At 36.6% G+C, this 14,853-nt stretch overlaps 1 protein-coding gene across 1 annotated transcript in view; it reads right to left on the reverse strand.

Annotated features, from left to right (window-relative positions):
• Positions 1 to 14,853, reverse strand: part of ANKAR (ankyrin and armadillo repeat containing) — a 56,483-nt gene that overhangs the window by 3,297 nt on the left and 38,333 nt on the right. Inside the window, exons 13-21 of the mRNA XM_010862908.1 lie at positions 14,115 to 14,356; positions 13,796 to 13,949; positions 13,550 to 13,711; positions 11,465 to 11,571; positions 9,070 to 9,192; positions 6,043 to 6,201; positions 4,984 to 5,101; positions 2,494 to 2,603; positions 807 to 1,003 (exon numbers count right to left, since the gene is read on the reverse strand). Coding sequence (XP_010861210.1) covers positions 807 to 1,003; positions 2,494 to 2,603; positions 4,984 to 5,101; positions 6,043 to 6,201; positions 9,070 to 9,192; positions 11,465 to 11,571; positions 13,550 to 13,711; positions 13,796 to 13,949; positions 14,115 to 14,356 — 1,372 coding nt within the window. The remainder of the gene's footprint in view (positions 1 to 806; positions 1,004 to 2,493; positions 2,604 to 4,983; positions 5,102 to 6,042; positions 6,202 to 9,069; positions 9,193 to 11,464; positions 11,572 to 13,549; positions 13,712 to 13,795; positions 13,950 to 14,114; positions 14,357 to 14,853) is intronic.

Genomic DNA, 14,853 nt, shown 5'->3' on the forward strand with positions numbered 1-14,853 from the left:
CTGTTTCCTATGTGTAAATAGCACTATTTGCAGAGACTTAATTAGCTGTAATTACAGAAGAAGAGAAAATATGCCCATTGTAAGGAGATTCTCCTCTCCTTTCTTTTTACAGAAACTTAAGTTCATGGTAGAACTGCAACACTGAAGCAAAATCCTCTGAATAAATGCCTGGCAAACTTTGCCATAACTTTAGCCACTGGGTCTGATTTAGCCCTGTTTATACCCTGTGAATTTGGCATAGCTTTGAATCATGTGTAAAAGCCCCATTTGATGCCAAGGTCATAGTGGCATTCCTGGTTGCCTCAGAGCTCTCCGATATACCCCAAACCTACCAAAGAATGACTTCCTGAATCACCCCGCCAGGCTCCTCTGTCCATGGAATTCTCCAGGCAAGAATACTGGAGTTGGTAGCTATCCCCTTCTCCAGGGGATCTTCTTGACCCAGGGATTGAACCCCAGTCTCCTGCATTGCGGGCAGATTCTTTACTCCTTTGAGCCACCAGGGAAGCCCAAATTGAAGTTGGAGGCAACTAATCTTCCAAAAACTTCTGAAAAGGGGGATGAATAACCCTGACCAGACAGGACCCCCAAGATCAGTTGTATTCTTGTCTGCACTCTAAATTCTGTTGCTAAGTTGGAATTAAAAAGAGGCTTTAGCAATGGACATTTAGAATGAAGTCTTTCCTTTGTTACACAGTGCATAGATTCATATCAAGGATAGTTCTCTTTGTTTAATCTTCCTTAAACTTCCTTAAAAATTCGTCTCAGTAATTTCACTACTGCCACTTCAAATATAGGAATAATACCTTAGGGAAGGAAGTCCCACTTTTTGTTGCATTTTAAATTCCTTTAAAAATGCTGGGTTTATACTTGCATCTCTGCTGATATTATTTGTTATACGAAGGAACTGATTAGGCTTATTCCTGCATTCCTTTAATAAGAGTCGGAAAGCATTTGCATTGTAAGTTAAGTAACCAAGAGCACTGGAGCAAGCCATGCGAACCTAAGCAAAGAAAAAACAATTTCCCCTTAAACATTGAGCTTTGTTCTTAAAATATCTAACCCAGTGTGCTCATTAAATATTTCATAGGAAATCTCTGTAGATATCATACAGCAAATACGTATGTCAGCTGATGGCAATTTATAGACAGGCATAGCCATATTTTTCGGGAGGGCTGTGAGTTGCCATTGATTTCGAGTAGTTGTTCTCAGTCCTGGCTGCATTTTGGAATCACCGGTAGTTTTTTTTTTTTTTTTTTTTAAAGCCCGTCAACTAAATACAATCTCTCTTAGTAGAATCTGGTATTAAGTGCCACAGGTGATTCTAGGGCAAGTAAGAACCTTTGAGTTTGAACTAAGATAGTAGGTCTCAGTTTTCACTGTGAATTGGAATCACCTGGATAGCTATGAAAATCTTGTCTGTATTCCACCCCCTAGAAACTGATTTAATTATTTTGGAGTGCAGGGAACTGAATATTGGGACTTTTCAAAACTGCACAGATGATTATAATATAGGAAACTAGGTAAGAAACCAGAGCATAAGAGTAAGTTAAAAATAAGCCACCCAAGGAAGGAAGCAACTCAGTTATCCACTGAAAGAAACAAGCACAAGTTCCAGGCCATGGGACTCCAGGAAAAGTAATCCTTCCTTTGAAGGAAATACTCTCTGCATTTCACTCTGAAGTAATTAAGGTTGTTCATATAATAAAGTACACCCCTGGGAAGTTCTTAGGAAAATCTCTTCGTGGTGGCATAAAAAACGTTGAAAAAATGAATGTAAACCAAACCCATGCAGGGTACCAGAAGGCTGACATATTGGTCTTTACATTGACATACGACTTCTGTCTATGCCCCCAAATCTTCCATGGCTTGCACAGTGCTTCTGGAGCAGCAGCCTCAGCTTCTGGGAACATGTTAGAAATGCAAACTATAATGCTAATTCTACACCATAATGCTAATTCTACACCAGAGCAGAAACTTTGGGAACGGAGGCCAGCAGTCTATGGTGTAACGAGTCCTCCAGGTTATACAGCCTTAAAGTTGGAGGAATACTGCCTTAGCCCTTCCAGGAAAAGCAAAAGAAACAGAAGCAACACTATCATAGCCAACTGGGCTTCACACACCCTCACTCTTAACTGTTGGGCAGGTAAGGAAAACGTTCCAATGGATTCCACTTTCATCATTACAAATAATCACAGAAATGACTGAGTGACTTTAATTATAAAACATTTTATAAATAAGTATTTTTGTATCATCCATGTACTTATTCATAGACTGCACCTTAAAGCCTGAAGTTAAAACCAATGTGCATATTTTGTGGGAACCAGAATTGTGAATGGCAAAGGTAGGACTAGAAAACTCATAAAATTTTGAGTTAGTAATATGAACTGTTAATATTATATAACACTCAACCTGTGGAGAAATTGGCCCACAGAAGTGAGAGAGAGGCAAATTATTTTTAGGATATTCTGTTTTAGAATTGCTTTTTCATACCTCTTCTTGTCCTGAGTACAAATGATAGCAGAGCTGTTGGATTGTCCCTAATGTGGTAAATGCTTCTGGAATACCAGCTCTAGAATGAGCCAAGGTAGCTATTAAGTTCCCTATAAATTAAACAAGAAAAAATGCATGTGTCATTTAATTGATATAAACCAGTATACTGTGCCTTCATTCATTTGCATATATGAAAGTATTAAAAAGCTTTTGAGTCACATCTCTATTAATGAAGAACTGCTGAGGAAAAATATGTGTGTGTTAAATATAAACTTTTCCCAAAATTATGGTTTGGTTTTCTGTCACAAACAGTAAAAGTTAAATAGGTTCATTTAAGTGTGAAGAATTTTGAAAAATCAGAGGTTTTCTTCCTCTTGGCTTCAGAATATATTTTATTTTGAGGTTTTATGTTTTTTAATGATTATGAACGTAATGTTTGAACTATGTAAGAAAATTTAATGTCCTTTTTGCAATTCAAATGGTTTTGAGTTAAGAGCTTAATTATATTTTTAAAATCAAGCAATATATCGCTTATTGACATTTAAGATCATTGAAGTTCTTCCCATAAAAGCAGTGTTTTGAGATTGAAGTAATAAAGTGATCTAGTAATTAAATAACACAGAGAAGGCAATGGCACCCCACTCCAGTGCTCTTGGCTGGAAAATCCCTTGGACGGAGGAGCCTGGTAGGCTGCAGTCCATGCGGTCACTAAGAGTCGGGCACGACTGAGCGACTTCACTTTCACTTTTCACCTTCATGCATTGGAGAAGGAAATGGCAACCCACTCCAGTGTTCTTGCCTGGAGAATCCCAGGGATGGGGGAGCCTGGTGGGCTGCCGTCTATGGGGTCGCACAGAGTTGGACACGACTGAAGTGACTTAGCAGCAGCAGCAGCAGTAATTAAATAAAGGTGCAGCTACCAACTTAAAATTGTTTCATTACAATTTGTGTTTTATTTTTAGAGATTTCATGTGATATTCTTTCACAATATTGTTGCTGTGTTGGAATAAGTGTAACACAATAAATCTATTTTTACATTTGTGGGTGGATACTTTATTGAGGTATTCACTGAGTTTTTGTTCTCCTTTTGTTTTTTCCAGCCTCCATTAAAAAGCCAGAAAGACTTCTGTATTTATGGCCTCAGGATGAGTTGGGTGGTATGGTCTAAACCAAAAATTATCTAACGATAACCTTACTTTCAGGCTTGTATTTTCTAAAGCCTGAGTTTATAGAAGGGGAGGAAGGGAAAAAGTGTCTTTAAATATAGGGAGTAAGAAATGGGTAAGGGCAGAAAATCTAAGACTAAAACAGCAGGACTTTTTGTGAAGAATGGCTAAATGGTACACATGGGAAAAACTGAACTGCTGGCAACAGAAATATCAGCTTATGTAAAATTTCTGTGCTTTTGGAGCCTCTTCTGGGAACCATACCAACCTGGACTTGAGCATATCACTTATTTCACTTTATCCCTGAAATCTAAATACCTGGCTTTGCTTGAGAAATCCAAGACATGCATATGACTCTGGAGGTGCATATGACTCCAGTGGTGGAGTGCAGAGAAAGCCAAATAATTTTTGAGATTCAACATCTACCAGCCTGGGAAAATTAATATTTGAAAGCTAAAATAATATGTCATTTCTTGCACAGAGGAGTTTATGAGGTAAAATTTAAACCCACTACAATTGTTTTTCAGAGTCATAGAATTACTATGACTAAGAATGTCATTTAGATAAAATATATTTAATAACTTATATTAAACATGTATTTTTTTCTAGCTAATTTTTGTTTGCTTGAATTTACCTTACACCATACAAATGTAACTTTGTGGCAGCAAGTGAAATTTTTTTTTTGGTGTGTTCAATAATCCCTTTCAGTTAAAAAACAAATACTTTATTTTTTGGTAGCTGTCTGTCCATATGGCTGTCATTTTGATACTGTTTTATGTTGAATTGAGCGTGATAGATCAAGCAAACTAAGATATTTATCATCTGGAGAGTTAGATCTGGATAGATATAGTCAAACAATTACCACTAACTATGTCAAGAGTGCTGTTAGACCATTTTGCTCTGCTACATTGCATAGCAACATAGAGAACTCAAACATTAGCCAAATATGCACATTTAGTCAAAAGGAAACAAACAGAGGTTATCAGCATAAGTCTGCCAGTATGACTATAAATTAGTGTATAAATTTTGTGGTTGGTAGTTCATAGTTGAATTCTCATTTTACATTCTGAAAAAATTAATTATAGGTTTAAAAAAGTTAATTAGGAAATCAGAAAGGCTCTAATTGGGGTGCAGAATAGACTTCATTTCATTCCATGTAGACTTAACTCTGGAGTTCCACGTAGACTTACATGAATTCATTCTTAAAACCATTTGACAGAGTATCAGGCTTATTTTATTACTCCTCAGATTACCAAAAAAAAAAACAACACCTTTTTTGAAAATAGTTTTATGTGGATATGATTGACTTCTAGTTATTTCTTACCTGTCAAGACAATAGTAGTGGAATCAGCTGAATATAGACTGTCAACTAAAATAGTAACACCTCTTGCAGTCAAAGTAATGTGGTCCACATCTATAATGACTTTAGCTAATACAATAATCTAAAAATAAAAAAAGCAGAGACTCATTGAACATTTTGTACTCCGCTTCTGTAGTTAACCTTTTATTTCTAAGGGGATGCTTCTCAGGAAAGTAAGAGGGTCAATTTGGTATGATCCAGTAGAAGAAAAGCAAGCTGTGCGGCGAGGACCCAGAGTGTGTTTCCCTATCTGATTACTGAGTAACCATCGTAGGCCATATTATCCTTCCATCTTCTTTCCACAATGTTTGCAACGTTTGCATCTGTAAAGTATGGGTTCACAGAAAACACTTCTAAAGGTCATGAGATAGACAAAGAGGAGAGAATAAGATCAAGAAGAAGCCAGAGACATATGGTTGTCTACGTGGTTGAAGAATCAGGTGATCAGCTAGAGATCCGAAGTTAGAAAACTTGTTTCTCTACCTACTGCCTGGTAAAATAGGGGTGATGAAAATAATACTACCTGCCTGTCAACCTGATGGGGTTGTTTTAAGCATCAGATGAGGCAAAACCGCCTATTAATTTGTAAAAAACAAACAATAAAACCCACATCATGTTGTTTAGTCGCTAAGTCATGTCCAATTCTTTTGTGACCCCATGGACTGTAGCCCACCAGGCTCCTCTGTCCATGGGATTCTCCAGGCGAGAACACTGGAGTGGGTCGCCTTTTCCTCCTCAAGGGGATCTTCCTGAGCCAGGGATCAAACTTGCATCTCCTGCATTAGCAGGTGGATTCTTTACCACTGAGCCACCAGGGCAGCACCTAACCTTGTAAAACTCTACATAAATGAAGGACTCCTCATAAATAATGGAATGCTTATGAGGTGGAAGGGGGAGGTGTAAAAAATACTCTGTGAATTTTACAAAATCAGTTAATATTTTCCAGATCCAATGTTTTTTCTAACTTTTCAGTTTTCACTAGAAAGATACATTGATTTGAAATTTTAACCCTCAAATTTATACCTGAAATGCTGCCATTGCCTTCTCAGTTTCAATTGTTGATTCAAGGAAAGGTTCAAAAATTGATATGCTCATTTTTCCATTTTCCAATATTAAGTATTGTTGAAAGCGATTATTGAAGGCAAAAAGGGTTAATGCATAGCCTGCTCGTAAACAAATATCCTGGAAACAGGAGAGATGCATTATCTTTAGTTTACTTCATTTATCATGTTACTCAAGGCAATAGGTTTTGAATTCTTGCATATTAGGATACATTTCATTCTTATCTCTGGGAGTAAAATAAGACATTATTAGGGAAAACAGGTAGTAGAGTTGCCCCAGAGTGTTATTGAACAGATAAAACAGAGAATTAGGTAGTGGTATCAGGGAAAAGAGAAGAGAAAAAATTTTTTAATTTTTAAATGGAATGTTAGATTACTGATTATATAAATGAATACCTAAATGGTAATAAGAATCTCCATAATTGTATTAACCTTCAACTTTTTAAATCATATTTTTATTTCAACATTTCAAAATACAATTGATAAAAAATTAAAATTTCTCTTGTATAGCATGATATATATTGAATTTTATGCATTCTGAGATGATACCACTCATTTCTTAAATTTACTTATAAAATTCTGCTGTAGTCTAAGGGAGAATAAAAAATGATTTCCTTTTTAAAAGTCGAATTTTAACATTCTGGGACTGGGCACAGAGCAAAAGTCAGTTTTCCCTTTGGCAGTCCATTTGCCAAAGATTTACAAGTATGGTTGATCTTCTAGAAAGACCCAAAAGATAGAATCTTATCACTAAATCTTATTTTTAATATTTTATTTGAACACTGTGATAGAGAGAGAACCATTATTTTCAGTGTGAGAGAACATTAATCTTAGTGAGTTTTCTTGTCACTGTTAATCATATTAAAATGCTATAGGTACCTATGAAATATTCACAGATAAAAGTATATGATGCCTGAGATTTGCTTCAAAAGTAATATATGGATAGTGAGGGAATATATAAATGAAATAACTGCTGAAGACAGGTCATGGGAATATGTGAGTATGCTACTTTGTCATTCTATTTGTTTGAATTTTTCCATAATAAAAAGTATGTACTCACCAAGTACTCTGATACAAAGTAGCTCCAATACTTTAGCCACCTGACAAGAAGAGCCAGCTCATTGGAAAAGACCCTGATGCTGGGAAAGATTGAGGGCAGGAGGAGAAGTGTGCGACAGAGGATGAGATGGTTGGATGGCATCATCAACTCAATGGACATGAATTTGAGCAAACTCGTGGAGATAGTGAAGGACAGGGAAGCCTGGCGTGCTGCAATCCGTGGGGTTGCAAAGAGTCCAACATGATTTAGCAACTGAACAACAACTTACAAAGGAGTCCCCTGATCACAGGCAAGAAGAAAGGTATTAGGTATAAAAGGGAAGGGTCCAGAGAGTGGCGTAAGTGGTGACAGCCCGGGAGGGGTTGTAGAATGATGGAAAGTAGAATGGGCAGAGGGAAAGGGAGAACCTGGTGTCCCTGAGGAGCGCGTTAATGAGAGTAGCACGCAGATGGAACAGAGTAGAGGGCGCACACGTGGTTTAGAAAGTCAGATGATTCCTACCCTATTATTGCCCATATTACAGCAGCCCTGCTCATCTTTTTGTGTACTACAGTAGAGTAAAATTCTGTTTAAAAAAAATAATGCAATGACTTCATTTCTCCCTTTTACCACTCCCCTTTCTTCCTCAACATCTCCCTGAGCTGAGACATAATTGGCAATGTTCTTTCCTTATTGCCCAATGCACCGTAGAATAACAATAGTTTGGGAGTTTCTCTATTTCTCTAGGGTTAGTGTGGCCCATGGACCAGTGATAGTTCACAAAATAGTTGACAAAAGGATTATACAAACTGAGAATACTTAAAAGAAACAGCTCTTCCTTACAGTTAAATACCAGTTAATAATAAAGGGAAAAAATTTTAAATCACCATTAGACATATCACAGTAATTATTATTGCATCAATGGATCCTGAAACCAGTGAGCAAAAGTACAATGCGTAACACAGTATTTGCATCGTCTCAGAGACACTCACCTCCAAATACTTGTTCATTACAAAGGGAAGAACAGTAACTAAAGGGAGAAATATGGAGACACCACTTTAACCAGGCACCCAAAGTTAACACGGCCAGTTATAAGACATCAACATCGTGTACTCCCTGCAGTGATGCACTGGGAAAGTGAGTGAAGACTATGGTGTTCTCGACCAAAATGCATGACCTCAGTTTAACCGTGAGAAACAGCAGATAACTCAAATTGAGGGACATTCTAGAAAACAACTGGCCTGGACTCATCAAAAATATCAGTCATGAAAGGCAAAGGATTTGAGTGTCACAGATTAAAGGACACTAAAGAGACATGATAACTAGATGCAATATGGGATCCTGCATTGGATTTTGGAATAGGAAAAGGACATTGGTGAGAAACGGGCAAAAGTTAAATGAAGCCTGCAGATTAGCTAGTAGTATTGTGTCAATGTTAATTTCCTGATTGACAGCCAAGAAAGCTGTGTACTTTCAGAACACTCTGTACTATTTTTGCAGATTCATGGAAAGTCTAAAATTATTTCAAATTTTACAGCTTGGTTGCTTTAAAATCATCTCCTCATAACAGATTGCTGGGGAAAAAGCTATTCCTTTATCACAAGTAGTTTGAGAACCACCACTCTAGAATACTGGGTAAGAAGTAGATGACTGAAGATTGAAAGGTCATAAAATTAAGTTGAAATCTGATGCATCCAGGACAGAAGAGATTTGTTTTTTGGCTTGTCACCAAGCATTAAAATGGCTACATTTCAAAGATGAAATATGACAACTATGAAAAATATGGAACAATATTATTACATCATTACAAACTAACAACCGACCAAAGATATTTTACATTTTTAAAATAATACATTTGAATATTGTATGAAAAAAACAATGAAATTTTAAGGATGTAGTCTAAAAATCATTTTCTTCTAAATGAGCTCTAACATTTCATAAAGTTATTACCTTATCTTCTGAGTGAAGAAGATAAAGGACATCAGCATAATCAAATCCTTCATTTTCTTGTAATTCCTTCTGTAGGAGATCATTCCTTAGGACAATGCATGCCAAGGAAAATGCCACTTCAACCTACATATGTAATTTTCAGAAACATATTTTTCACTCATGGTTTATCAAATGACACATTTCATCATTCAGATATTTATATAGGATATACCAACTCAAAGATACCATAGAATACCATTAATTCCATTTCTCTGACTAGTATTTAGAGAGTGGCAATTACAACTTCTGGAAAAATCCCCCTCATAATTTTTAACAGCTGAGAAAACAATCTTTCTGTGTACTGTGCAACCACAAAGGTCCGTGTGAGGGCACATGGGGAGGTAACCAGGGCTTGCAGTGCGTGTGAAGAAATTTATCATAAGTGCATAGCTACATTCCTTCTACATCTAAAAAAAAAAACCTTTTTTTTTTTTTTTTTAAATTTCCTAGCATGGTGCTTGTTAGCTACTGACCATTGAGATATAATGCTCTAATGGAATGCTTTCAACTGAAGCAAAGCATTGGGGAATAATCCAGAGGAAGTTTTCTTCTTCTGGTTCTGGAGTTGTTTAAGGCACATTCTGAAGCCCTTTAAGGAGACTGTTAATGAACCTTGGTATTACTGGGCTCAGTAGACAAATTTTTAAGTACTACACCATGGATTTCTATACAAAGCATTGTGAATTCGAAAAGCATGATTATTATTGCAAAATATTTACTATACAATCTTACTTGAGGAAAAGTTTTAAAATGTTAAATATTTATGTTCTGTTTTAATAAGTTTAACAACTCATTGAAAATATATGCTTAAATATAGACACAACTGAAGTAAACTGTTTTGCCATGAAAATGTACATTTTTAAATAAAAAAATGTATTCTATATGTCATTTTCCTTAGTCTTGAGAAATTTATTTGTACTTTGAAAGTCAGTGCTGCTGCTGCTGCTAAGTCGCTCCAGTCGTGTCCGACTCTGTGCGACCCCATAGACCGAAGCCCACCAGGCTCCCCCGTCACTGGGATTCTCCAGGCAAGAACACTGGAGTGGGTTGCCATTTCCTTCTCCAATGCATGAAAGTGAAAAGTGAAAGTGAAGTCGCTCAGTCGTGCCCGACTCTTTGCGACCCCATGGACTGCAGCCTTCCGGGCTCCTCCGTCCATGGGATTTTCCAGGCAGGAGTACTGGAGTGGTTGCCATTGCCTTCTCCGGAAAGTCAGTGCAGTTTTTACATATAATTCAAGCCAAAAAGTGCTAGCATGTGCCTCTTTGTTTCCCTAATCAACATCTGTAATGACATAATCTCTTTCATGGCAAGAAAAGCCAGATAACGTATAACATCTTTTCTGATAGCAAAATAACAAACGCCTTCCTTAAAAGAAATCATGCTATATTTACTTATATATTTTCTTCATATGTTATATTTATTTTCTGATTTCCAGCAGAGCCCTTACCAAATTTTAAAGAGAAAATAAATTTTTGTCATTATAGTTTGTGTGGCCAAGTATAGATGTCCTGAATTTCTAAAACTTGGTAAAGGATTTTAATACATGTGAATGTCATTTTACTAAAGGCATTTAACTAGAAGTAAATAGAAGAATGAATGACTCTGCAGCAACTCATAGTAACTCCTAGCAGTGTCCACCCTTGAGAAAAGTATTGCTGCCAGCCAACACAGGTTGCTTGGTGGAAGGTAGGGCTGTTCTGATGGTGTAAACACGGACAGGATTCATTTATATTTGAGAAATTTTACTACATAAATCACACATCTTCCTTATCCCCACCCAGGTTTAGCAACCAGTATCTGAGGAAGAAGGGAAGAAATTCTATGAATAATCAAATATCTGAGGAATAAAACTTCTTTGATAAGTAAGGACAGAAGACTAAGGCTCTCTTGTTAAATCTGAAGAAACCACATTTTAATAAAATTTAGTAATATCTTTGCTACTATCTTTGTAGCAATTTTTTTTCACTTTAAAAAGGGGTTTTAATTTCCTTCATATTTTTGTTTTTGGCATTCTAGTCTTAAAATCTAGATAGGAAAATTAACCCAATTCCCCATAATTCAGGTTTGTTTTTTTTTTTCTTTTGAAGTATCAAAGAATCCACAAAACCTCTTCCTATGGCAACGGTTTTCTTTAAAACTTCTGGGATTTTGTGATTTTGTGTTTGTCAGAAAAAACACAATTCTGTAAAGCAATTATCCTTCAATGAAAAAATAAATTTAAAAAAATTAGGATTTTGCTTTAAAAGGTTAGATATTTTTATTATACTTCTTAGCTTGCCTAAAGATAAAAATTATTCTTTAAAAAGTCATTTATGTTAATTTTTACCATATCACACAAAAGTCTTGTATATACCTTAATATTAGGAGAAGGGTGACTTCTCAGTAGTTGAATAAGTACTGGAAAGGCATTTTCATCTACAACAAATTGTTGACTAATGGGATTGCTTGTATGAGCGACACCTGTAAGAACCCACATCTCAATGAGATAACGTTTTTTCCATCTTGGAAATGTTACAGTCAAACATAGCTCAATCTGTTTGGTTCTCAATGTGTCCTAGCATAATATGGTTGGTAAATTACAAAAGGAAATGCTTTATTGACACTATTTTACCTTAATTAACTTTTTAAAAGGCAAAGTGAATAATCCTGGAAAATTTACTGTTAGAACAGTTTTCTAATAGTCACAAAACTAAGAAATTAGAAGTGCTGGACTATCAGGGAATAATAATGTAATAGCTATCATTTATTTAAAAAAATAATTACGTGCAAGGTACTTCAGCTTATAGTTGCTACTGTTTTCCATTAAAAGTTTGTTTTTATAAAAATAACTTGAGTAATCACCTGGTTAAATTTTCTGGATTCCTTAAATACTCATACTAAAAAGATAATCTTACTTCTTCTAAGCATACTGCTTTAATTTGCAGCTCTAATCTCAATTAAGAGACTCAAATCATCTTTCTAGTGGACATGAACGAACAATTTAAAATTTGTTCTTTTACCAATAAATGCCACATTACAAATACAGTGGGTTTACATACTTAAATATAAGTACAAGATCGGGCCCCTTTAGGAACAATGAAGAGAAAGCACCTACTTATTATTACCCGGTGCTTGAAGTTTGAAGCAACTAAGGGAATAGGGAATAGGAGCAGGGAATAGGAACAGCAGAAAACACTTTTGTTTGCTTACTCCTTGGAAGGAAATTGATGACCAACCTAGATAGCATATTCAAAAGCAGAGACATTACTTTGCCAACAAAGGTCCGTCTAGTCAAGGCTATGGTTTTTCCTGTGGTCATGTATGGATGTGAGAGTTGGACTGTGAAGAAAGCTGAGCGCCGAAGAATTGATGCTTTTGACCTGTGGTGTTGGAGAAGACTCTTGAGAGTCCCTTGGACTGCAAGGAGATCCAACCAGTCCATTCTGAAGGAGATCAGCCCTGGGATTTCTTTGGAGGGAATGATGCTGAAGCTGAAACTCCAGTACTTTGGCCACCTCATGCGAAGAGTTGACTCATTGGAAAAGACTCTGATGCTGGGAGGGATTGAGGGCAGGAGGAGAAGGGGACGACAGAGGATGAGATGGCTGGATGGCATCACTGACCCGATGGACGTGAGTCTGAGTGAACTCCGAGAGTTGGTGATGGACAGGGAAGCCTGGCATACTGCGATTCATGGGGTCGCGAAGAGTCAGACACGACTGAGCGACTGAACTGAACTGAGGGAATAAGAGCAGCAGAGAACACTTCTCTTTCATTGTTTCCTACTCCCCTTTTCCATTGGCCACCAGGGGATGCACACAAGCAATAATTACGTGAATATTCTTCATTCAACAGACAAGTATTGAGTGCCGGGTGCACCAGGCACTGAGGTAGGGAGTGTTGCATGCATATTATATGAAATACCTAAGATAAAATTGGCAAAATATTGTGCAAGAATTGTACATTGGAAACTATAAAACATTGCTGGGATATATTAAAGGCCTAATTAATGAAGAAGTATGTGTATTTATGGAAAGGTTGATTCCTTTGCAAAGAAAGGAACAGCAAGACCTGGTGGCCACTACATAAACAAAGAATTTCTGTGCAAAGAGAATGGAATAGAAAAATGTGCTGCAGCATTAGAAACACTTCTATATCTTTGAAAACATATAGTTCCTAAGATTCAAAATAAGAAATATTTTTCTCTTAAACTTAAAAATAAGAGATTGCTTTAAGTCAAAAGAGCCAAGGCTCATGGTCCTCATTTCTCATTCTAACCAGAATTCAAAGCAAGACTGATACACTATGCTTAATTACATCAGCTCTACTCATTAAGGTCTTTGAGAAATAAAAATATTATAATAACAGATTAGATATGGTTAAGGGCTGCAACAGTAGGGATAGAGAGGAAGAGTAGTACCTTACTAATATTTTTAGAACTGAGAATAAATTTACAAACCAATACAGATGGACCCCACTGCTTTGATGACGCTCAGCAGCGTGCCATCGGCTATTTTACTAATCCTTAGTAAGCGGACCAGTGGTGCGATCCCATTCCCTTCACATATTTGATTCTGGTGGATCTTGCTGTCCTTACTTAAAGCTATGACGGCTTCACCTCCTGACAAAGAAAAGCAAGAAACATGTCTAACCCTCCAAAGTCCTGTTCTGTATTGTGTAGATTTATGCACAGAACATAACTTACCAACATACTGCATTTTAGCTGATGGTGACAAAAGCATATTTATGATAAAGTTGTATCCAATCTGTTCTGCCATATACTTTTGTTGTTTCAGTGTTTGTCCTGCCAAGGCCCAAAGCGCTACAGCTCCTTGTTCCTTAACATCTATTTGAAACGCCTATAAAAAAAAATATTCCATTCAGTCAATGAGGATTTACTGAATACCACAGGAATGTGCGTTTAATAAAACGTTTATTCTAGAATTGGCTTTAGTTTTCTTTTCACTTAATTTAAATTCAATATTGGATACTTTAAGAAAAATGAAAAGTAATAAAATTCCTACCTTGAGAAGTTTTAAAAGATATTTACTCAATGATTTTTCTAGAAACGCTCTCTGGATAGCAGGGTTGTAACTTGCCAGTGCTTCCACAGCCATTGCACCCTTCACTTGGACACTAAGCTGCTTTCCTTTAAACAGAGCCACCAGAGGAGGAATGGCTCCTTCCAGAGCCATAGCATCCTGAACTTCTTTATTGTCACGAGCAACCTCAGCAATTGTAACAGAAGATACAGCTGTCAACACATCTTCAAATGAATTCAAGAACCAGTTAAATAAATCTTTTAAAAAGTAGGAATATAAGCATGCAGCATATCACTAGTTTTCCATATTTAAAAGTCAAGTTTATAGAGTCTAGAAAATTTAGAAAATAAAGAAAAAAAGAAATAAAACTCTTCAGACTTTACCACCCAAGCACAAACATTGCATGTAATATCATCCACTATTTTTGTAAATATATAATATAGATTATATAAATATAGATAACGTTGTGCTTAGTCACTCAGTTGTGTCCGACTCTTTTGTGACGTTATGGACTGCAGCCCACCAGGCTCCTCTGTCCATGGAGATTCTCCTGGCAAGAAGACTGGAGTGGGTTGCCATGCCCACCTCCAGGGGATCTTCCCAACCCAGGGATCGAACCCATGTCTCCTGCATTGCTGGTGGATTCTTTACCATCTGAGCCACCAGGGAAGCCATAGATAACTTTGGATAGTGTTGTACTTAACACAGTTGTACATAAACA

The sequence above is a fragment of the Bison bison genome, unplaced genomic scaffold, assembly GCF_000754665.1.
Source record: "Bison bison bison isolate TAMUID 2011002044 unplaced genomic scaffold, Bison_UMD1.0 scf7180017864485, whole genome shotgun sequence".
Taxonomy (NCBI): Eukaryota; Metazoa; Chordata; class Mammalia; order Artiodactyla; family Bovidae; genus Bison; species Bison bison.